This window comes from Actinia tenebrosa, unplaced genomic scaffold (assembly GCF_029948245.1).
Source record: "Actinia tenebrosa isolate PJP-AT-01 unplaced genomic scaffold, QUT_ActTen_1.0 PGA_scaffold16__25_contigs__length_10494907, whole genome shotgun sequence".
NCBI classification, from domain to species: Eukaryota; Metazoa; Cnidaria; class Anthozoa; order Actiniaria; family Actiniidae; genus Actinia; species Actinia tenebrosa.
Window position 1 is genome coordinate 7,938,776 of NW_028292576.1, and position 22,175 is coordinate 7,960,950.

Sequence of the window (22,175 nt, forward strand, 5' to 3'; positions counted from 1 at the left end):
TTGCATTGCTTCAAGAAAGCATTGTATGTAGTTTATTTACATTTTAGTCAGTGAAATTTTTGAGTTTGTTAGGTTGTCTGCTCTCAAAAGTGTAATCTTACTTTGTTACAACCCATTCATTGACAAATTCCTTACAATTTAGTGTCAAAAACAACGTTATTAAAGCTTAACACACATTTGTTCGTTTGCCCAGCCCCCTGGTTATTATTGCTTTCGACGTTACCGGGGCTTGTAGGAGGAGTGATTGAGCTGTCCGCCGGCATACAAGACGTGAAAAGCTTCCAAAGTGCTTTCCTAAAGTCCTTCATTCTAAAGACATATATAACAGGATTGACCAGTGAGTTACTACTGTGGATCAAATATATTGATAGTTGAAGGTCTATATTGAATCCACTAGTTTGTGTCTTGTAAATAGCGTGGAACACGATAGAAGGGATCCATGTTGTCATTGACAACAACGACACCAGAAAAACTGTTATTGCAAGATGTCGTTCACGTAACTGGGATAGCGATGTCGTTGGAACTTGATTTTTAATTTTCACCTTCATTAAAATAATCACATATGACATGATAATGATTATTAAAGCCATCACGAAAAGACCTTGGAATACTAATACAACCTGATCTTGTAACTGCTTCATCAGAAAGAAGACCACAGATGCGGCTATTGCTAAAGCCCAAGTGATGGCGAAGATAGATAAATGGCTTCTCAATTTCATTGTTCGGTACCTGAATGGTAAATATGTCGCGAAGACGCGATTAAGAGATACGACAACTAGACAAAATAACGAGCCAAACAACACTGTTATGTAGAAACCCCTGACAACGACATAGACTTGCGGTTCAAGTAGATTCCATTGTAGGAATATTCCTGCAATATCATTAATGTAGTATGGTATAGTTAAGGCCCCAAGAAGCATGTCGGCAACTGCTAAATTAAGAAGACAATAGATACCATGGCGACGGAGTTGTTTATTGACAACAAACGTAGTGATAGTGGCGAAGTTGGAAGAAAATATGAGAAGGCCGACAAGTCCAAACGATGTACACCAAAAGATGCCCCTTTCTTTATCAACGAAATTCGAACTAGTTTCGTTCAAAGAGCGGTTCGTTTGAGTCATCTTGCTTGTCGAGTTTCTTACAAGGAAGCTTTTTCTTTAAAGGAAGCTTTATTCAGTCGGGTTTCAAATGGCCGAATTTGAAGTCGAATTTGAGACTTGTGTACTTCGTAGTTATTTTCAACGTACGTTTTTCAGCTCGAAGACCCCTTTATTCTATTAGTTGATTGTTAGTGACTTGACCATAGGTGAAAACTGCTCTAGAAAAGAATAAATAGATATTTTGGTCTTCCTTATAATTTAACCCCTTTTTCCGATCAATTCTTATTGTTATTAAAATAAGATGAGGAATTAGCTCTTGATTAGATTATCAAAACTGAAGCCATCTTTTTTTTTTTTTTTTTTACGGCCAAGAAAGGAAAGGAAAGAAAAGAAAAGAAAGGAATTTATAGCTCTGCCAAATATAGTGCCATAAGGAATCCTGAAAATATGGCATATATCTCGATGGATATCATAAAAATAAAGTGAACGAAAGAAAACTTCGTTGCTGTTTCGATATCTTTTAAACTACTCATGACAAGAGAGGAATACATAAAAAAGATCATCCCTAAATGTAAAATCATATTTTTTTCCCCATTTCACTAACGCACTTGTGATTGTTGTTGTCTTTTTTTTTTTTTTTTTTTTTTTTCGTTCGCCTTCCCTCAGAGGGTACCGGTCGTGCATATTGAAGTTCAAACAAGAGTACTTACCTCGTAGCAGTATTGACGTTCAATAAGGTAAACTGCAGATATGGAGAACTGAAGACTAGGAATAAAGCTAACAGTACACGTTAGAGAGTTCCTGCTTCATACATATTGCTGATGAATAAGGATGACTAGCAATTAATGTGTAGTGTATATATACCACTGACAAAATGTCTGGTGCATTAAAGCTATTTCACATGTATCGACCATGCAGATAATTAATAAACTGACGGATGCAATAAAGATTATATCTCTTAGATATATAAATATTTTTAGAAGGATGAGATGAAAAACTCAATGACCCGAAAGAAGTCGAAGGAAAACAGTTTAATATGTGAGTTTCGTCCAATTTTATAGTAGCCTTGGGCTAATCTTGGCGCCAACTTGAACACAGCTGCACCTGAAAGTCTGCAGGACAGAAATATTCTTTAGAAAGAAGAAAATATGTTGTACTGTTATTTACTTTGCGGTCCGCCTAAGACAGTACAAACACAAATTGACTTCTAAATCTTTTTTCAAAGCATAAATTTAAGCTCACATTAATTCAATAACTACATAATATGTTCACGTTTGATGGCTTGATTATGCAAACATGCATATTGATGTTTGTTTATATGTTGAGACCAAAATTTCACTATTTCTATCTTGAAACGTCGTTAAGAATGGACCGTGTACTCCTTCTCTTCTTTAAATCATCGTTGTCGTTGTTTGTTGTTGTTGCTGTTGTGTCGATGATGGATGATGATCTGCCCTTGTTTTTGGTTGTTGCAGCTGTTGCTACTCAGTTGTAGATGATTATAATGATATTGATAAGGAAAGCATAAAAACGATAGGAAAACGACTTACTGAATATCGCGCGCTCCATGTGAATTCGTGGTTGGACTATTTTTAGAAATCCGGATGCAGTTTAAATTTCGCCTTACCCTACTCCCGTGCGTCAAAGAATTGGAAACAAACGGAAAGTTTCAGTTAACAATTTCGAAGATATTAAGACAAACATGAGATATTATTATGCATTCAACTGCATCAGTGATTTATAACGATTGCCCCTCAGGCTTGAGTTGGTCGACGACTACCATAATCGTCTGTATTCTAGGCTAACAATATTTATTCGGGATTATTGCTGTTGCCAGTGTTGTTAATGGTGATATTGACTTGACAATAAAACTGCTGCCACTTTTGCTATTGCTGTTATATCTTTTTATTTGTTGTCGTTTGTTATTGTTGTTGTTGTTGATGTTGTCGTTGTTGTCGTTGTTGTCGTTGTTGTTATGGATGATGTTGTTGTTGTTGTTGGTGGTGGTGGTAGTGGTGGTGGTGGTGGTGGTGATGGTGATGGTGGTACTACATGGGTAGTGTCGTTGCTGTTGTTGCTGCTGCTGCTGCTGCTTCAGAATATGATTTTTTGGGGTCTTCAGTCGTGTATTGGTACACAATAATCTTGTTTTGGCTTGTCTCACATCTACCAAACTTGTCAACAAGACTTCTCTTAGCTTAAGCATAAAAATTGCCCAAAATAACGATGCGTTTTTTAAAAATCCAATACTTTGCATGACTACACATGCAACGACCCTAATATCCCCTCCCGCTTCCCAAAACCCTTTTTAGAAGTGTTATAATCTTGAGAAGACACATTAATATGGTGGTACCTTTTAACAAAGAATCGTTTGAAATAGGGGAGTGACTGGAATACGAATGAAAAGGGTAGTATTTTATGATAGGTAATGAGGAAGCGATAACAAGCTGTCGTACCACGAACAGACAGATGGAGATGGTTCAAGCAAGAGTCCAACACAACAGTTATTTGCTTCATATTTAGTTCAAGTCTAATGAACCGTGTTAATCAATCATACATGCTTGCAATCCTTCTACAGCTATTTTCATAAACTAAGGTTATTTTTAGGCGTAACTTGTACAACATCCTCTTGTAACGTGTTAGTTCGCCTAGACCCAGTCCTCACACACCTTAGGCAAATTGTTTTTCAAGATGTTTATCACCCTCGGAGCTACCTTCTGCAAGATATCAGCAAAATGCTCGATGATGTCTGCCTGGCAGTTGTCGTCTACAATGCCTTTGCTATAGCACAAATTCAGAGCCTGAACTGCTGTGCAAATTTGGCGAGTTCGTTTAAGTGTTTTCACGTAATATTCCACGCATCTGTTGTGAATCTTTCTGGCGCATGGAGAAGATGAATCCATGTCTGAAAAATGAAAACAAATCATGCTTACGAAATAAAAAAGCTTTTTTGATGACTGTTATTAATTTCCCCCGGTTTCTTCAAATCTACTTGCTTAAAAAACAACCAATGTCCAGGATTAGCGCTATCGATCTTCTATTGTAAATATGGCTATATAAGTAATAATGAATTATTATAGTAAATGATTTGAACCATGTCAGATGTTGAGTTAGTTGTGAAGTGTGATCGTCTGGACCAAAAACAGTCTTTCTCAAAACTACACTCATGGTGACTGACGTTGGGCAACCTGAGTGGAAGTCATTTCCAGAGTCCAGCGAGAAAACGGTTCGTCTTTGTCTTTGATGTTAGTCAATAAACGTCGTAAAGTCATACAATAGGTTTGTGAGCAACACTGAATTCATAATTTGATAAATTTGATAATAAATTATCTAAAAATCCTTTTATATTTTCCCCGTCGATGGAAAGGTTTTATTAGCGTACCATAGTCATTCCGAGTTCAGGGAGAACCTGGGTCGAGTTGGCACTGATTGCATGTTGGGGATGATTTTGAGGGACGAAAATGGGCGCCATCTTGGAAATATGTCCCAATGCACAATGCACTGCAATGTCAATTTGATCCAGTTTTGTCGTCAACCTAGCAATCGCTAACGACATATGCACAATCGAATGAAAAGATAAGCTAGAAAAAAAAAAAATATATATATATATATATATATATATATAAACGGCAGTAAGAGCGAAAACCTACCAACGGAATCCACGACCAGGTCTGGTCTCTTGTCTGAAAAAAATGGTTACTTTTTAGTTATAAACAAATTGGTTATATTTTTATTGATCTCTCCCCGCCTTCCTTCCTTCCTTCCATACTTCCTTCCTTCCTTCCTTCCTTCCTCCCTTCCTCCCTTCCTTCCTTCCTTCCTTCCTTCCTTCCTTCCTTCCTTTATTTCCTTTCTTTCTCCTTTCTTCCACTATCACGTTTTCCTTTTTTTTTACAACTCACTTAAAATTTTGGTGGTGAAAGTCCTGAGGTCATCTGTCTCCAGGTCCGGACAGTTTCCCATGATCTTGTCCATCAGACCCATCTGTAGCATCCAAAACCTGAAGCTTGTGATAGTGATGTCAGCGCATGAAAAATCCTGAGCCAGACAGTCGATCATTGTCTACACAGAAGAAAAACACGCACGATTAGTATAATGTTATTGCTGCCAATTCAAATTGTAAGTTAATTACCCCGTGTCATCCGGGCCATGACTTGGATTAGCCCGGTAGAGGTTGCTTAAGTGTTTGAAGCTATAAGTGGTGGATATCGAAATGTTATTTGGTTTGTTTGGATGGGGGGAGGGATGGGGGGAAGGGGTAGAACAGTAGAGGTTGTTTAAGTGTGTGAAGCATTTTATCGAAATAATTATATGAACATTTATATATACAGAATATTTATGTACGTATGACGTGTATGTGTAGAATATGTAGATATCGATATTATGCGCATACACTAACACACGTATATGCTCGTAACTTATTTGGAACTAAGTTGATGTGCAACTATGTGCAAAACGCCAAATAAAATATGTCTGTCTGTCTGTCTGGTGGATATCGAAATGTTATTTGGTTTGTTTGGGGGGGGGGGGGGGGGGGGGAGGGATGGAGGGAGGGGGTACAGTAGAGGTTGATTAAGTGTTTGAAGCTAAAAGTGGTGGATATCGAAATGTTATTTGGTAAGTTTGGGGGAGAGAAGGGGTACAGTTAATCCAACAACTTTTTATGAGGAAAATTGTACTAATTCATTCAGGAAAATGAAGCCTAAGTTTACACGAAACTAGAATTTTCTTACCTGCAATCTTTCGCAGTGGTTTTTGCCGTCCTTTACAGCAACTTTGTATCGTTGTGCACATGTCTTTATTCGGATTATCTCGCATTGAAGGGCTGCACTAGCGACGTGAACCAACAATCCAGCAACACAGATTATAAACGTCTTCATGCTTGCCTAAGTGAATTAACGATGCAATTTTTAGAATGTCGTGAGATTTGATAGTAAAGATATGTGTAATAGCTGTTATTATAGTCAAACCAAGTAAAGCGTACCCCCAAGAATGCATTATTCATTCGATTATATGATGATTATTTGAGCCATTGTTTGTTACAAGGATGCATTCCGTTTGAAAATATGTAAACGAATATTCAAGAGCATTATTCGATTACTGATATGAAGCAACTTATGCAGCTGCAAATTGAAAGACTATCGAAGATAAGTAACTTTAATGATATATCAATAATCCTCTAAAAGACAGGGCAGAAAAACGGGTTCTACTTTCGACGTTTATGCGTTAATAAGCTTTATATTTCATAAACAGGCTCTTTTGGGGCTCATTAACAAAATACCAAAATTTGGGGAAATTTAAGGAATGCGTATTTGAGATATAACGCCCTGAACGTTGGGAGAGATAATATTTTGATCAGCACAAAAACTAACATTTTCGCTAATACCTCGAAGTAGAATTCCTCGAGTTTAGCAGAATTTTGTGAAAAGTTCAAAGCACAAAGGGCACGTGGCACGAATGAAACGCTAAACGTTTTTAGCATGAATGAGAGATAAGGGAAAAAATTGCGAAAGTAGCAGCCTTGTCGTTTTTCTGCTCTGTCCTAAAAGGGAGTTATAGCGAATAGCGATTTTGCAGAAATGTCGCTCCACCAATGTATAGAAGAGCTTGGAGAACGATGTAGGCGAACGATGTAAACCATAATAGGGGCGCAGTGCATTTTAGTTGACTAGGGTTTTTCGCAACGTTAGTCCTCTAATAGATATCATTAATGGTAACAGGAGGTGCACACTTTATCGAATAAACCTATGCTATGCGCGTTCAGTAGAGCAATGGACCTCTTTGACGATACGGCGGCTATCTTGGATCGCAATACATTATGGGACGTCAGAAATTCATAACTGGGGACGTCCAGGGTATGGGGAGGGAGCAAAAAAGCTTTGTTACCTTAATGACGTCGATTGATATTTACAGCTGCCCACAAGAGAATACAACAAAAAATGAATTAAGACGGCACATCGATTACCTTTATCCATAAAAGAAAGACAAACACAAAAACTCTATATATACCCCTTGCACTGAGTCCCGAGAGGAATTCGGTTCTGGGGGACCAAACAATCGATTTTTTAGATAAGAAAAGATGCCCTATTGTTTTGTCCCCTAGAACAATTCCATTAGGAATTCAATGCAAGGAGTCCATATTTTCGGCTTTTTTAATGTTTTTACCCTGGCACTGAGATGGTCTTCGAAGTAGTCCACAGTATATACGGCTATAGCGGTTGAGCGTGTTATATATGACCCTCTTTGCAGTACAGCGCAATAACAGTTAAGTAATCGTGATTTAAATGAATACAGTCGAATAACAGTTTTTTAAAACTGTAAAAAAAAAGTTAAATAAATAAAATTTAAAAAAATCGTGATTGTAAATGCCGTCAAATTTATTGCCGGTCACTGAAGACAACGTTTTCCACCTTTCGGTGTTACTATTTACTCATAATGACGACATATTTACTTATTTTGATGACTATTTTGTGTAAACATAAGTTGTTTTGTTTGTTTTCAAACCTCAGTTGATGGTCCATCTTCGTGTAATATAAGACTGAAAGTGTACATTGCGGCTAGTTGATAACATGGTTGAATTTTTTTAAATTTTATTATTTATTATTTGAGTTTCTTTAGCGTCAACTATAGCGTCCAATTCAGCTTTTTTCTAAGCGTTGAATAATCTGCCTTGATATACTAAATCATAGATGAAATACTATTTTTCTCTATTACTAGAAAGCGATATCTTTTAACATAAAACATGTGAAGATACCATGATGCCCGTCACACACGTGAATATAACTTCATGATTGTACAAAAATTTCTTAGGAATGACATTAAATAATAAAATTCCACAAAAAACTGTATTTCATTGATAATTATATTATTATAATTATAATTATACTATTACATGGCCGATTGAAGATAAGGGCTTTATCTTTTCGTGTCGAGAACATCTTACTCGTTCACTGCGCTCATTCGTAAGATATCACCTCACTCGAAGATAAAATCCGTATCTCCGCGCGGCCATGTAACATCCTCTATATATGCAATACGTTCCACCAATTAACTCTCACTGGATTTTAACGGAAACAAAGCCGGTTCCCAAAAGCTGCGTAGCACTGTAACAGTCATAGCCACCCCAGATGTAACAATGAACAATTTAACTTTGGCATGGTTTTTTATGCTCGTGATAGAAGCTAACAATCCTCTCACTGGGTGTAATAAAACAAAGCCGGTTCCCCATGGCTACATATCACTGTAACATTTAGCTAGAAGTAATAATCAAAAATTAAACTTTGGATTTTTCAACCTTCTGATGATATGAAAGCTAATAAGATGATTTCTTCTCAACAGTGGTCTTCGAATTAGAGGCTTTAGACTAATGATCAAAGCGGGTCCACCCAGTTGCTCAGTAATTAAATTGCTACATAAAGCATGCAGTTTTTTTCCTATAGGCTTGAAATCTTTTTCTCTTTGAATGCTTTTTTCCCTCTCCATGTCTAGCTTTCTTTTTACATAGTGGCCTCGATTCCTGGTTTGCCGTTTATTACCTCAATAAAAAACAGATATTGACATCTCATCTTTTTTGGCCATTTTTCTCTTTACGTAGGATTGCGCCGATTAACATTTGCGGAGAAAACTTTAACGACGAACTGCCAACTGTGTACGTAATTGCTAGGCTTGCGATCTGAACTTCTTGGCAAGGAAGCTTCACGAAAACTTATTTTTAAGTAGGCCGTAGTTACATATTAATATCTTTAGTTTATCAGTGCCTTTTTCTAGATTTTTGAGAGCCAAGTAATCTTTTTCACTTGTATCGTAAACTAAGATGCAAATTTAATTTTTTCATAGTTTTTGGTCTGTTAAATCGTTGGAAGATCAGAATCGCAAAAGAACTAGAAAAAGAACTAGAAAAAAAAATGATGCCGAGTCGATCAATATGCAGCTAACAAAAACCAATGCTCCGGTCCTTAAATCTAACGTAAATGCAATGCAATGTTTGATTCTAGAGGAGTTTAGAAAACCAGGACACGGAACTCAGACCGAGAGAAAGCAAACAAAACAGCAACAACAAAATAAAAACTAAAAACCCGCAAAAGAAATCTTGAAATTTTCCAAACCCGCATAGCGGCGGCGAGGAGGTTTTAGACAAACTTTCTGTTCCCAGAACTGATGCATTCAGTATCTCAAGCAAGATTTTGCCAAATTCTTGCCGATTCAGAGCAAGTTATTTTCATCAGTAACGTAGATGATAGCTAAAGATTTTGTCATCGATAAAGCAATTACAAAGTTTTCACACATTTGATTCGGGCCTTCTCTAATAAGTTATGGAAGGCAAATCCTATACTCACCTTGAAAGGGGGAATTTTTGCGTGTTCGAGTGAGACGTATGACAATTGTAGATGCTCTTATTTACCAATATCAGCGGATATAACGATCGAGCGGTCAGAACTCAATAACTGCAAATTGATCCGATAAAGTTTTTATTTTGCCAAGTATTTCATTGGATAATCTTAACAATAAACCAAAAAATAAAACAAACAAAATATATAAGTATCGCTCATAACCAGAATAAAACTGAAAACTGTCCAATCGAGCCCGCTGTGTTGGTCTTTGGAATTAGGATTTAATTGTTTTCAGTGACATATTTGGTAGAAATAGATATATCTGGTAGAAATGATGTATCTAGTAGCATAAATATTGATATTAGTAAGCTGCTTTTGAATCAAACATCTTCAAACCGACAAAATGTCAAAAGCAAACATCAATTTACCTTTATTAGATATATATTAAACTTGAATTTTTCAAATTCAGTTAGTTTTCATCAAGTATATGTGCTACGAATTACGAATATAAAAAAGATTTCCTATAAACGAATATTTCAATTGCATATTTGAAGTAAAAATAAAGCTTCCCCTTGTAATCACCGGTTCTTTTCTAAATTATTAGGGACATTCTTCACCGTTTGCAACATGCTTAAGTTTCATAACTAGTTAAAAAAAACAATACACATAGAGTTAAGAATGACAATAGATTGGTCTTCCAAACAAGTAACCGATAAATCTAAATTCTTACGAAAGAGGTACTTTATGCTATGTTGGACCAGAGTTAATAGAGGGGAATTAACTCTGGTCGGACAATCAAAAAGCAGAATCCGAATGATGAAATGTTATTGAATATCATTATCAAGATTCATAGTTTTCGATGTTTCAATCTATTATACATAAACTTTTTTTTTTTTTGTCAACTGGGTAAATAAAGCTTGTTTGGAGAGCTGTTTGGATAAAACAAATTTAATATCCAAGATATCATACAAAATAACAATCTTTCATGAGAATATTATTATCTGATGTTACATCAGAATACCCTTGGGTCCAGACTGAGGTTACTGATTTTCGCTCTGGCGATTGCTATTTTCAAGGGACAAATAAATCCAAAGTGAACGAACCAGAATCTCTTGAACCCATGGAAATAAAAGTACAACACGTCTATTCTCTACTTTCACATCCCCATAATACTTTGCGTCTTTGGGGGGTAACCAGAGGGTAAAAACCCACTTATTTTGCTGAAGGCTGATCAGACAATGTTAACAATACCTTGTTTGGTATCCAAAAATAAAATGAAGAAGTAAAAAACAGAAAAAGATAGAAGCTTGAAAACGTTTAAGGTAAATTTTAAACATTTTTCGTAAGTCGACACATTTACTGTAATTAAGACCAAAACTCTTAATGATATATCTGTACACGCGAAAATAACTTGGAATAAACTGATAATCAGTCAGTTGTACAGATAAAAGCAGGTATAGTATAAATTCAATTAAAAAACCTTTCAATTTGGGACAGTTTTTTGATTGGTTACCCCCCAAAAACGCAAGGTATTATGGGGATGTGAAAGTAGAGAATACGTCTTTGTATGAGACGTCACGAGCCGCCATTTTGGTTGACTTTGGCAAATATTCAGTCTTGGTGTGTTCTGTCATGTCAACCGACATGGCGGCCACGTCTTTTGTCTTTTTATTCTCATGAGAAGCGCCAGGAAGCACGCCACCAATATATTGCTTTTTTAATACATTAGTTTCGTATTCATTGCATACCGCTGTTTTCAAATACCACAGACTCGTTTACACTAGCTTAGCCTCGTTTATAAGTCAGCTATTCACAGATACCATTAAAATTAGTGGAATTTCAAAACATTGGCATTTTTCATGACTTTTTCATATAATTTGCTCCTACACGAGGCTAAACTTGTACAAACGAGTCTTTAGTCATAAAACACGTACGTCGTACGGGGTACGTCTTTCTTGTCCACCTTTAAAATCTCCTATCTAAAGTTTGAAGGCTTTCTGAATACTATCTATGGCTGAATAAGTCGACGCCACACCTCCAACGATGCCGATAAAGATAAGCTCAAATAAAACAGCCTTTGTATGGAGAGGCAAGTCCTTTGCGATCTTGAGATAGAACCAGCATGGGAAGACGAAGGTGAGGAGAGTGACTGTAGAGCCACCGATCAACGAGAGAATGGGGCCGAAGTTAGGAATGAGTTCGGCTATGCCCAGTACCAATGCCATTATGATTGTGCGTAGAAGACATCTCTTAAACCCAAACCCTTGAAGAGAAAATTTTTTTAAATTAATTAATTAATTAATTAATAATCAAAAATATATTTTAATAATTTGTTAAGTTTTTTTAACTAAGAAAAATATCTTTGAGGGTGTGATAACAATCTTTATTGAGGAAAGCCCTTTCACAAAAGTGATTTTCAAAGATGCCCTTACATAATAAAACTAAATAAATAAAGTATGAAATAAGTATGGAAATAGGTTAAAAAGTTAAAAAAAGTTAGAAGTAATATAACAAATATATTGAATATTCTATGTATATGTATATGTAATCTAATCAGAGTAATTTTCTAAATTCTTTTAAACTTGGGGCGCATTTCTTACAGAATTATCTAGATTGTTCCATTCCTTTGCCGCATGAAAACTAAAACATTGTTAGAGGGCAAGCTCATCTGAAGAAACTTTATTATAAGGTGACTGTTATGAATGTCGCGCTCTGATTGGTTTGGAGCGCGTGCTTTATGAGAGCACATTGCACGCGCGCGCACTTTCCGTTGCTTCATTCCTATCTATTATTGTAATTTGTATTTTATAAAAGAAATAAAAAACTTGTTTGCAGTGCTGTGTGCAGTCATAAAGCACTTGGGGATTGGCAGAACACTCGAGAGGTGTCGAGAAGCACTCCGCTACGCGTCGTGCTTCTCATAACACTTCTCTCGTGTTCTGCCGACCCCCGCGTGCTTTATGACAGCACACAGCACGCGCGCGCGTTTTCTATTTCTTCAATAATTAGCAGGACATCACCACATGACTGTTACTGGCTGGCAGAAACATTAATCTCACTTTATAAATTGACAAACTTTTCCTGGAGACATGCATGACCAAAAATGTTCTTAAAATGTTATATCCCCCTTGTGACATGCTTTCGATCTCAAGATACCATGTATTTGTGTATGAGAAAATATATGAAATATATATTTGTACTGCGGTTGTAATGTATCAAATTGAGCTGATCCTCGCAGTATATCAAGCAACTTATGCAGCTGCAAATTGAAAGACTCAGAAAAAATTCAATTTCAATTTGCAGCTGCATACAAGTTGCTTTTTATAGAGTGCACGCACTAAATCCGTGAACATTAATTAGTACTAATTAGTACTATTTCATTCAGAATCCTTTGTTTTCTATTGTTTATTTATCACCATTTAGTACTAAAAGTTAGTATTTGTTTCACGGGTTTACTGTGGTCACTCTACTGCGAGGATCAGCTCAATTAATTTCATATACAATGTATTTTCATCCTTGTTCATCAACCACCAGCAGCTAAGCCTTCCCAGGGAGCCTTGGGGCTGAATTGATTCGTTATCAAAGTGATATATCAGCACGTGACTGTTTACTGATACAAAGGGCCTATTACGACTCAGACAAATTAAAGCTAAGATAATATGGCCTTAAGGGTTGCATCGGTATGAAAAAGTATCATTTTAATCACGAGAGCCAACATCTAGACGTCTGGTCCTGCGTAGTTCTCGTAATCATGAGTTTTTAAATGCAACCTTGAGTGCTCTAACCTCCTTGTAAAGTACAAGATTTGACTTACTTCTCGGTATGTTGAAGAATTCTTCAAAATACTGCGATACTGGATTGAGAACAATCACAAAGCTGAAGAGAAGATGGGTGGTGATGAGAACTAGCACGATGTCGACGATGATGGCCCTGGGATGACTAGACGTGTGACTGACAGACAGTAGAATATTGTCCTTGATATCACCACCGTATGCTAGGAAACCTGGGAAAACGCATATAACAGAACAACAAGTCATTTTTTTCGGCCCCCAAAAACACAGCCTGTGTTATTTACCAAATTACAAGCACGCCCTCTCTTCGAGGCTTAAATTATTGGAGTGCATGTTACGTCATAGCCGCCATGTTGGTTAAAGATAACAACCGAAATCGCGGCCGCATTAATTTCATTGTCATTCATATCTCAAGGGATTTGCAATGCACATATGTAATGCAATGCGCATATGTAATGCAATGCACATATCTAATACAATGCATATATCTGATGCAATGCAAATATGTAATGCAATGCACATATGTAATTCAATGCACATATCTAATACAATGCAAATATCTTATGCAATGCACATATCTTATGCAATGCACATATCAAATACATGCACATCTATAATACAATGCACATATATAACACGACGCACGTATCTCATGCAATGCATATATCTTCCCAGAAGGGATTTCCACCTTATACGGTTTTATGACTTAAACGTAACGATTGATTATCAACAATTGAGTATGTATATATGATGAGTGATATATTAGCATAATGATGTAGACAATAGCCTCTAATAGAGTGTAATGTTATACTAACGCTAGTCGTCCCAATACCGAGCAGCCGCTAGGTACGAGATTGCACGTGGCCTGTGTGGTTTGTTGTTTTGTGGTTGTGTGCAAGATAGTAATTTATATATAAAAAAACTCATTAATAATTCATGAAGGAAACACAATAGAAATCATGACCATGAAGGAGGTTTTACATATGATATAGATTCATCTTCATTTGCATAAACTTTGACTTGGATTTTCTCTATCAAACTTGGTTCATTTCGTAAAGAATTCGGTACAGTATGAGAACATACATCGTGTTTTATCAGGTCTAAAAACACTCCTGCGAGGTTATTAAACAGTACTTAAATGACACTAACCTAGTATGGATACTGGTAAATACATAAACAGAACACCCACATACGACCAAACTACTGACATGGGAAACTTTGAAGGCTGCTTCATGTCTGTTTGGATGGTTGGAAATGTTGAAGCTCCACCAAACGAGAATAAGATGGTCCCAAAGGCTAACGATAGAGAGAATCAAAATTAATTGCAATTTAAAATCGGAATGAAGTAAGAGTAACATGTATGAAGAATCTTTGATTACAAAAGAAACTAAAAGAGAGCACTATCAAGGAAACCAAAAGTAAAAAACGAAAACAAACAAATAAACAAAACATTAATAGAGAAGGAAACAAACAAATAAAAACAAACCAGTAGTTTTCCTTAGCTTGTTTTAAAAAGATATATATAAGAACTATAAAACGTTTTCTTTCTTTTTTTGGCATAAGTTATGAGGGCTCGAAAAAAAATGGGTTCAACTCATAAGAGAGATCAATACTTTTATATTTCAATGGTGGCCATGTTTTTATTCTTTGCTGGTTACTTTTCGCAGGCTTCATGACACCAGGGGCGGATCCAGGTATTTGTTCAGGGAGGGGTGCTGCGCACAAAGTTAACCCAGTGAGGGGTGCACCCATTAGAATCAAAGGGAATAAACATTATTTTGTATTGGTTATCTTCGAAGTTTAGGGGCACAAAGTCGAACCAGGGAGGGGTGCGCACCCCCTGCACCCCTCCCCTGGATCCGCCACTGTTACACCCCAGTTTTGCAGTCACATGATCAATTTACATCTCCATTTCAGATCAGCTCAACATGTGTATAGTTTGACTGACCTGAGAAAAACGACAGAAATGTAACAGGCCCCTGTTTGACTGTCTGTAGGTTACTCGGAAAGTCAATTCCAATACAGACACATATCAAGAGACAAGCCAGTGCTGTTGCTAGGCTGGCGCCAATAGCAATTCCCCAGAATTCTTTTGGAGTTCCAAGCCAGGAAACTGGAAGCAGGACAGCGGCGCATATTAAAATCCACACGCGCAACGAATGTTGGTCAAACCATACATCGTGGATGTGTGTTGTGAGGAGTTTGGAAATATTCTGAGCAGCGAGGATGAGAAACACGGTGCAAACACCTGCAATAAAACATAGAAAATACTAAGAAACGTTTAAATTACATTATCATCATATAGAACCCGCGTTCCTTTATGTTTTGCAAGCATCAAATGCTCTGTTTGTCTAATACATGGCACACAGGGTTATATCGCACAGCTTTCATCCTTCAGAGGGGATGGGAGCAAGGACACCTGTGTTCTCAGGGAGGAAAAAAAAAGGGTAATAACAACTGTAAACATTCTCAGTCTACATATTAAGTGTTGCAAATATTGCAATTCTTGCCATGTTATTTCAAATAACTTCAATATTTGTATCCTTAATAGTGGTTTTGAAACTAGTTAAAGTTGGCTTTGATCTTATATTTGGATCAAGGTTAGACCATAAATGAGGCCCGAAATATCTCAGGCTATTCCTGCCAAAGTGTCAGTTCTAAACCGATGAATGTCAAAGTCATTGTTTCTTAAGTTATATCTGTTAGATTGCTTTACTCTCTTGAAGATATCTTGGACAGAACTTGGGACCAGATGTTTACTATGTGTAATGGTCACCAAAATGTTTACTTGATTTGTTTCTCCCAAAAATACCAATTTTATTTTCAATCTGCAGAATTGCCCTATTTCACTATGACGTCACATCAAAACAATCTATTGTTTAAACGCAAGGGATCATGATTAAACTGTTTCGCTAGGAGTAAATTTGGCGATTCTATCCCCCCACATAAACAAGCAGTGACGTCATAGTGAAATAGGGCAATTAAAAATGAGATTTTGCTTATATTTAGCCAGAGCCAAACAATCGAATACAGTTTAAATTTCTTCAAAAGACAGTGCATTCGTCACGACTACAATCCGATGACAATGTCCAAACACTTTTGGTGACACAATGTAAATCACGTGATGGCTAGTGGCGCGTCTGAAGTTGAAACGAGGAAAGCGCTTTTCGATTCTTCGCTCTTCGATTGCACATTACGTTAACGCGGTCATGTTGTTGTTATTTAACAAAATATTTTTCGTAATCATCATCTTCTGATCTTTGTTATGCTGAACATGGCCGCCATACGTCTTTGTCATTTGTTATATCTCATTGTAAGCATACGTCACACTCCGAATATACGGGATCGTAGAGAAAGATATGTAAATGAGCATAATGGCCGACAACCATGTGCTTCAGTGATGAAACAAATAGTAGTTGTTATTTTACACTTTGTGTGCTCGTGGTTACAACACATTTATCTCTCATACATTATGAGATCAATACTGGCAAAAGTTCACGTATTTATTACGGGATTGCATGCTTTAAAATAATCCTACTGCACGAAAAGGTTGTTCCGGATGGTACCGGAAGACGGGATATTTTAGGCGACTTTGACAGTCATTGTCTAGATAAAAGTCTGGAGGCTTACATTGACTGACGGTCACGCTATCTAGTGCTTGACTTTTTGCAGACTTGAGATAGATCCCAATTTCGTGCAGTTTTCAAAACATTAATTTCTGTTGGACTATCTAAGTCAGTCTCTTTTAGGAGAAGAAGATTTCTCCCTTTTAAAAGTGTGGACAACCTCGATAACCCTCAGCGTGACTGCGGCTCCATGGGACTAAGCGTACAAGGATTTCTCCTTTAAGAGTGGTTGCTCATTAAAGCTTATTCTCATTGATCCCCCCAAAAAATCCCCAAACTTAAAAAATGTGCGGTCTAAAAATAGCATCCTGGAAAGAGCGGATGAGTTTGCCTAATGGTCGTGGGTCGTGGGTCGTGGGTATGAAGTCGTGGGTCGTGGGTATGAAGTCGTGGGTTCCAATTTTTTTTCCAAATTTATCATTTATAAATTTAAATTTATCACTATACTTCCAAAACAAGATCGTGTGGCTTTGTTCCTATAAATTCGGTGTAATTGTGGGTTGTGCAAGGTAGTCTGTGTCTGATTTGCGTGACAGTGTTATAAAAATACACAATAATTGGTGGCCTGGAAAACCTTTTAGCACTTTCTTACATTTCATTTAAGTATATTGGCCTTGCCACGGCTGTTTCAAATGCCCGAATTAGCAATGTATGTAAGATGTCATGCGCGAAGATTGTTGCGAGTTAATATTAAACTATTTACCATATATGGTAAATAGTTTAATATTAAAGCCGATCAAATTTTGTAGAAGAGATAAACTTGGTTGAATCGAGAAGGAGATCGGGCGCAGCGAGTTCGCATAAACTAGAAGACCTACATTTACTAGAGGGGTCGCAGATTGAAGTTGAAAAATTGTTCTGTGGGCTAACATGGACATTTTTTTTCCATGCTTCTTAGAACTCCCAGTATCGAGGCGTTAGCCTCGGGTAAGCCCGTGTAGTGCCAAAATATGCAATGTTTTTCAACTTTTAATGCCGTGTTTTGCTTCTAGCGAAAGCTTATCTTAGAAAACAAGACCTTTAACCCACAGAAAAGGTCTTTTTGAAAAGATCTGAACAGATTGTACGAATAGATGTGTCATCAATTTCTCAAACTTGTTGCGCCCGGTATACTGTATATACTTGACGTGATATTATCGCTCATTCACAATTATCTTATGTACTAGTACATGTTTATATGCCAATAAAATTCAAGTTAATGATATGATACACTTAAGAAATAGAAAAATAATCGTATGATATATAAACTGATTTGTTAGTAGAAGTTAAATTATTTATTTATTTTTTTAAATGTTATATACATATAATTATTCGCTCTCATAATCGAGAGTTTCGTCGCTGTCACTGTTGCCAATGAGGTCTTCACTTTCCCAGACAATATTTATAGACCTTGTCATTCCTTCATTTTCTGGATCATTCAGACACAAATACCATGCATTTGATATCATCCACGAATAAAGTAAATAATTTCCTCACGATCAGCGATCCCTTCTTGTTTGGAAGAAGTCGAATTTCGAAACCACGCTTCTCGTAATATGATATATAGTTTTACGCAAGAATAGCGTCATCCATACTTTTGGTCAGCGGATTAAAATTCCTATTTGAAACAGCCGTGTTGCTGTTTAAAAATAAATTTAGCAAAGAAAAAAAAAAAAAAAAAAAAAAAAAAAAAAAAATAGAAGGAAAAAAAAAAAAAAACAAACAAACAAAAACCACTAGTCGTTTACCTTGTTCGCTTAAACGAGGAGTCTTCAATGGACTTTATCCGGATGTTACCTAGAAACTGGAGCGACAAGCCGCGCGCTGCAAACGTGTGAAGTCGATGGACAGCAAATTCGGAAAGGAAAGTAGAAATTCGAATAGAGTCAGCTCTTTAAAAAATCATGTCTACCAACTACATGGAATGATGAATAATCGCCGGTTTAGGAGATTCCAACACGTGTCTCCATCTTCATCTTCATCACCAGTCTCAAACCTTATATTCAGTTTTATTGGAACCAAATTTTAATTTTATGCCTAATGTATACGAGAGATCTAGTATCTTTTCGTATTGGGTGCGACTGGAAAGAGCCTAGCTATGCAATAGATTGAAATATTTTACTCTGCATGGCTCACGGTGTGTGGACACTACAAAATTTTTTATGAATTTCGAATCATTCTCAACACACTTCTAATTCGATCGCTTTTCACATAGTCTATTTTTGCTTCTGATTGTTGGTGTAAAGTTTATGGAAATATCTGATAAGATGCTCCTCTCGTTTTCTATTATCACGCCAAAACTCAAAATATTTGCTTTTAACTACCAATGACAAACAGGGAATACTAATTCGTTTCTTTATGTTATATAGAGCTCTAAAGTTGGTCGAGTATGACTATATTCTAATAGACGATAGGCCATTCACAGATCTGTTTGGACGTCTTCGGTCGGTCTTTTGTTTTGGTTAAAGTGGCAAGAGCTCTTGACAAGCAGCAGTCCAAAACAGCGTCAAGTGTTTACTTGAACAAATTGAGAGTTGTCAACACCTTTTTGATTAAAGACCTTGTGTCCGAATTGCGTGACGTTGAACAACATATTAGTGAACTAAATACTTGAAATATACGCTGATTTCAATCCTGCGCATTCTCTATTTAAAGTCAAATAGTCCTTTGTAATACCAAGGCATTGAAAAGCACCCTAAAAGTCGTGCTTTAGTTTCTGCCCATATTTAAAGGCCAAATAGACACAGACTACCTTGCACAACCCACAATTGCACCGAATTTATAGGAACAAATCCACACATCTCGATTTGGAAGTATAGTGAAGAAATGATAAATTTGGAAACAAAAAATTGGAACCCACGACTTCGTACCCACGACCCACGACCATTAGGCAAACTCAGAGCGGATATGTGACTGTACACTAGATAGCTGTCATTTGTTTGCGCAATGTAAAAATTTGCATGTCCCTAAAATTACTGTAAGTTCAAAGTTACGATTATTTTAGTGACTGAAATTATTATAATATATGTTTTAAAATACTATGCATGATAGTAAGATATTTATGGTAAGCCAGTTAGCTTATATTATTTATTGAGTCGTTCAGATTTTGTCGTGAGTACGTTATATGATACGCAGTGTCTAAATGCCCGGCAGCCGGTCGCGGTCTAAAATTGACTAAATGCCCGGCAGTCCAAACTTTCACCAAAAAATACGAGAACTGGCTACAGCTAAGGGTATCAAACTAGTCTAACTTTATTATGGTATATTAAGCGCTTCCTGTAGTCTGGACTGATTCGAAAAAAGATTGTCTGTATTCGCTCGGCATAGAATACGGAGCACTTGGTTCATGTCACTTAGAATATTTTCGCCAACACTGCCGGTCGCAATTCTCGGAAAAAATACGATAAATTACCTACGTTAATGAAGCCAAACTAGTCTAGATTTATCGAGGAATATTAAGCGCTTCTTGTACTCTACACTGCTTCTAATAAGGATTGTTTGTCTTTGCTCGGCATAGAATACCGAGCACTTGGTTCATGTCACTTAGAATATTTTCACCAACACTGCCGGTCGCGGTCTCAAATACACTAAATGCCCGGCAGTCCAAACTTTCCGATAAAATGATTAATTATTAAAATGATACTATGTAGCAATATAGGACTTAATGGTTAAATAAAATTGCATTGTGTTATTGCATGTGCCTTTAGCACCTTTTCGCTCTTCTTACCACAACTAGCTTTTTACCTACCCTGTCCTACTTGACCCATCGTCGTTTATTTTTTTGCGAAGTAATACGAAACAATCCTTATTAGAAGCTGTGTAGAGTACAAGAGACGCTTAATATTCCTCGATAAATTTAGACTTGTTTGGCTTCATTAACGGTAAATTATCGTATTTTTCGCGAAAGTTTGGACTGCCGGGCATTTAGTGTATTTGAGACCGCGACCGGCAGTGTTGGTGAAAATATTCTAAGTGACATGAACCAAGTGCTCGGTATTCTATGCCGAGCAAAGACAAACAATCCTTATTAGAAGCAGTGTAGAGTACAAGAAGCGCTTAATATTCCTCGATAAATCTAGACTAGTTTGGCTTCATTAACGTAGGTAATTTATCGTATTTTTTCCGAGAATTGCGACCGGCAGTGTTGGCGAAAATATTCTAAGTGACATGAACCAAGTGCTCCGTATTCTATGCCGAGCGAATACAGACAATCTTTTTTCGAATCAGTCCAGACTACAGGAAGCGCTTAATATACCATAATAAAGTTAGACTAGTTTGATACCCTTAGCTGTAGCCAGTTCTCGTATTTTTTGGTGAAAGTTTGGACTGCCGGGCATTTAGTCAATTTTAGACCGCGACCGGCTGCCGGGCATTTAGACACTGCGTATATGATATGCCATTATTTTGCAATTTTTATATTTTCGTTAAAGCAGACAGTGAGACAGGAGCTTGTGCAATACTAGCATTTCGTTAATTATATTAATGTTGTTTGAGACAGTGACGTGAATGACAGCAAATATGACGGTATGTTTTCATTTCCCTGTGAAGCTGAGCACATATGTTTGTTGCTAAAGTTTTCCTGGTTTCTACATCGTATAGAGTGACTTCCTTTAAAAATTAAAATCCTTGCAAACACCGACCCTGGAATAAGTAACATCCACCTACCAATAAGAGTGATGTTCACACATACTGATACAGCTCTGGCTCCCCATTTTCCAACAGCTTTGAGTCCAATAGTCGGATAGGGATCTCGAACACTGTGTTGATACTCAGGATACTTTGCTCGCAGAATCGTCCAAGATCTCCCCAAGATGACACCGCAGTATCCGGAAGCCAGACAACCTATTAGAAGCATGACAAACCCCATAGGTCCAGCAGCAACCATTGCTGAAGGAAGTGCCAAGACCCCACTGCCCGCCATCTCCCCGACCACAAATACTGCTGCCGTGAAGATCGTTAGACCACCGAGTTGAGGCTGGCCACCTAGTTCAATAATTGCTGGTTCGTCGACATTGTGTAGACGGCTTCCAGAGATCAACTCTTCGCTATCGTTATTTACCTTGTAAAAGACTTTTGCAATTTCGCCTTCATTTTCATCTGAAGCCTTATCTGAATGATTATCTTCGTCCATCTTGCCGAGAAATACTAATTCAAAGTTTTAAGAAGGCTTTGTATAAAGGGTTTTCCCGTTGCTTTTGGGACTTTATTCAAGAGACTTGCTTTGTTTTTGCCAATCACGTGAGCTTCGTGTACTTGAACTACGTGAACTGCTGTCCATTTTATTGAAAAATCACGTAATGAGTTACTTGACCTCTATAATAGTCTGAACATATGTGGCTGTTTCGCAAC

General features: G+C 37.0%; 3 protein-coding genes across 3 annotated transcripts; all 3 read right to left on the reverse strand.

Moving 5' to 3' along the window:
- On the reverse strand, positions 1-1,307 carry LOC116302453 (adenosine receptor A3-like). The gene has a single exon (XM_031711741.2). The coding sequence runs from the start codon at positions 1,119-1,121 to the stop codon at positions 132-134; it is 990 nt and encodes a 329-aa protein (XP_031567601.1). The 5' UTR covers positions 1,122-1,307; the 3' UTR covers positions 1-131.
- A 2,297-nt stretch (positions 1,308-3,604) lies between these two features.
- LOC116302448 (uncharacterized) lies at positions 3,605-9,576 on the reverse strand. Its single transcript, XM_031711737.2, has 5 exons — positions 9,437-9,576; positions 5,834-5,986; positions 5,003-5,162; positions 4,751-4,783; positions 3,605-4,005 (listed from the first exon to the last, which is right to left on the reverse strand). Exons 2-5 carry the CDS (start codon positions 5,978-5,980, stop codon positions 3,749-3,751), a joined length of 597 nt encoding a protein of 198 aa, XP_031567597.1. The 5' UTR covers positions 5,981-5,986; positions 9,437-9,576; the 3' UTR covers positions 3,605-3,748.
- On the reverse strand, positions 9,552-22,082 carry LOC116302447 (uncharacterized). Its single transcript, XM_031711736.2, has 5 exons — positions 21,492-22,082; positions 15,170-15,469; positions 14,371-14,517; positions 13,245-13,433; positions 9,552-11,693 (listed from the first exon to the last, which is right to left on the reverse strand). Exons 1-5 carry the CDS (start codon positions 21,955-21,957, stop codon positions 11,410-11,412), a joined length of 1,386 nt encoding a protein of 461 aa, XP_031567596.1. The 5' UTR covers positions 21,958-22,082; the 3' UTR covers positions 9,552-11,409.
- Positions 22,083-22,175: the final 93 nt, after the last annotated feature.

Bases quoted from the DNA above. Each gene is read 5' to 3' on its own strand.
- LOC116302448 (XM_031711737.2), bottom strand. From the start codon at position 5,980: ATGAAGACGTTTATAATCTGTGTTGCTGGATTGTTGGTTCACGTCGCT. The intron at 5,163-5,833 runs GTAAGAAAATTC...TCTTCTGTGTAG, and splicing joins ACCACTGCGAAAGATTGCAG to ACAATGATCGACTGTCTGGC. The intron at 4,784-5,002 runs GTGAGTTGTAAA...CATTTTTTTCAG, and splicing joins TTTCACCACCAAAATTTTAA to ACAAGAGACCAGACCTGGTC.
- LOC116302453 (XM_031711741.2), bottom strand. From the start codon at position 1,121: ATGACTCAAACGAACCGCTCTTTGAACGAAACTAGTTCGAATTTCGTT.
- LOC116302447 (XM_031711736.2), bottom strand. From the start codon at position 21,957: ATGGACGAAGATAATCATTCAGATAAGGCTTCAGATGAAAATGAAGGC. The intron at 15,470-21,491 runs GTAGGTGGATGT...GTTTTATTGCAG, and splicing joins TGTGAACATCACTCTTATTG to GTGTTTGCACCGTGTTTCTC. The intron at 13,434-14,370 runs GTTAGTGTCATT...GCGTTTTCCCAG, and splicing joins TTTACCAGTATCCATACTAG to GTTTCCTAGCATACGGTGGT.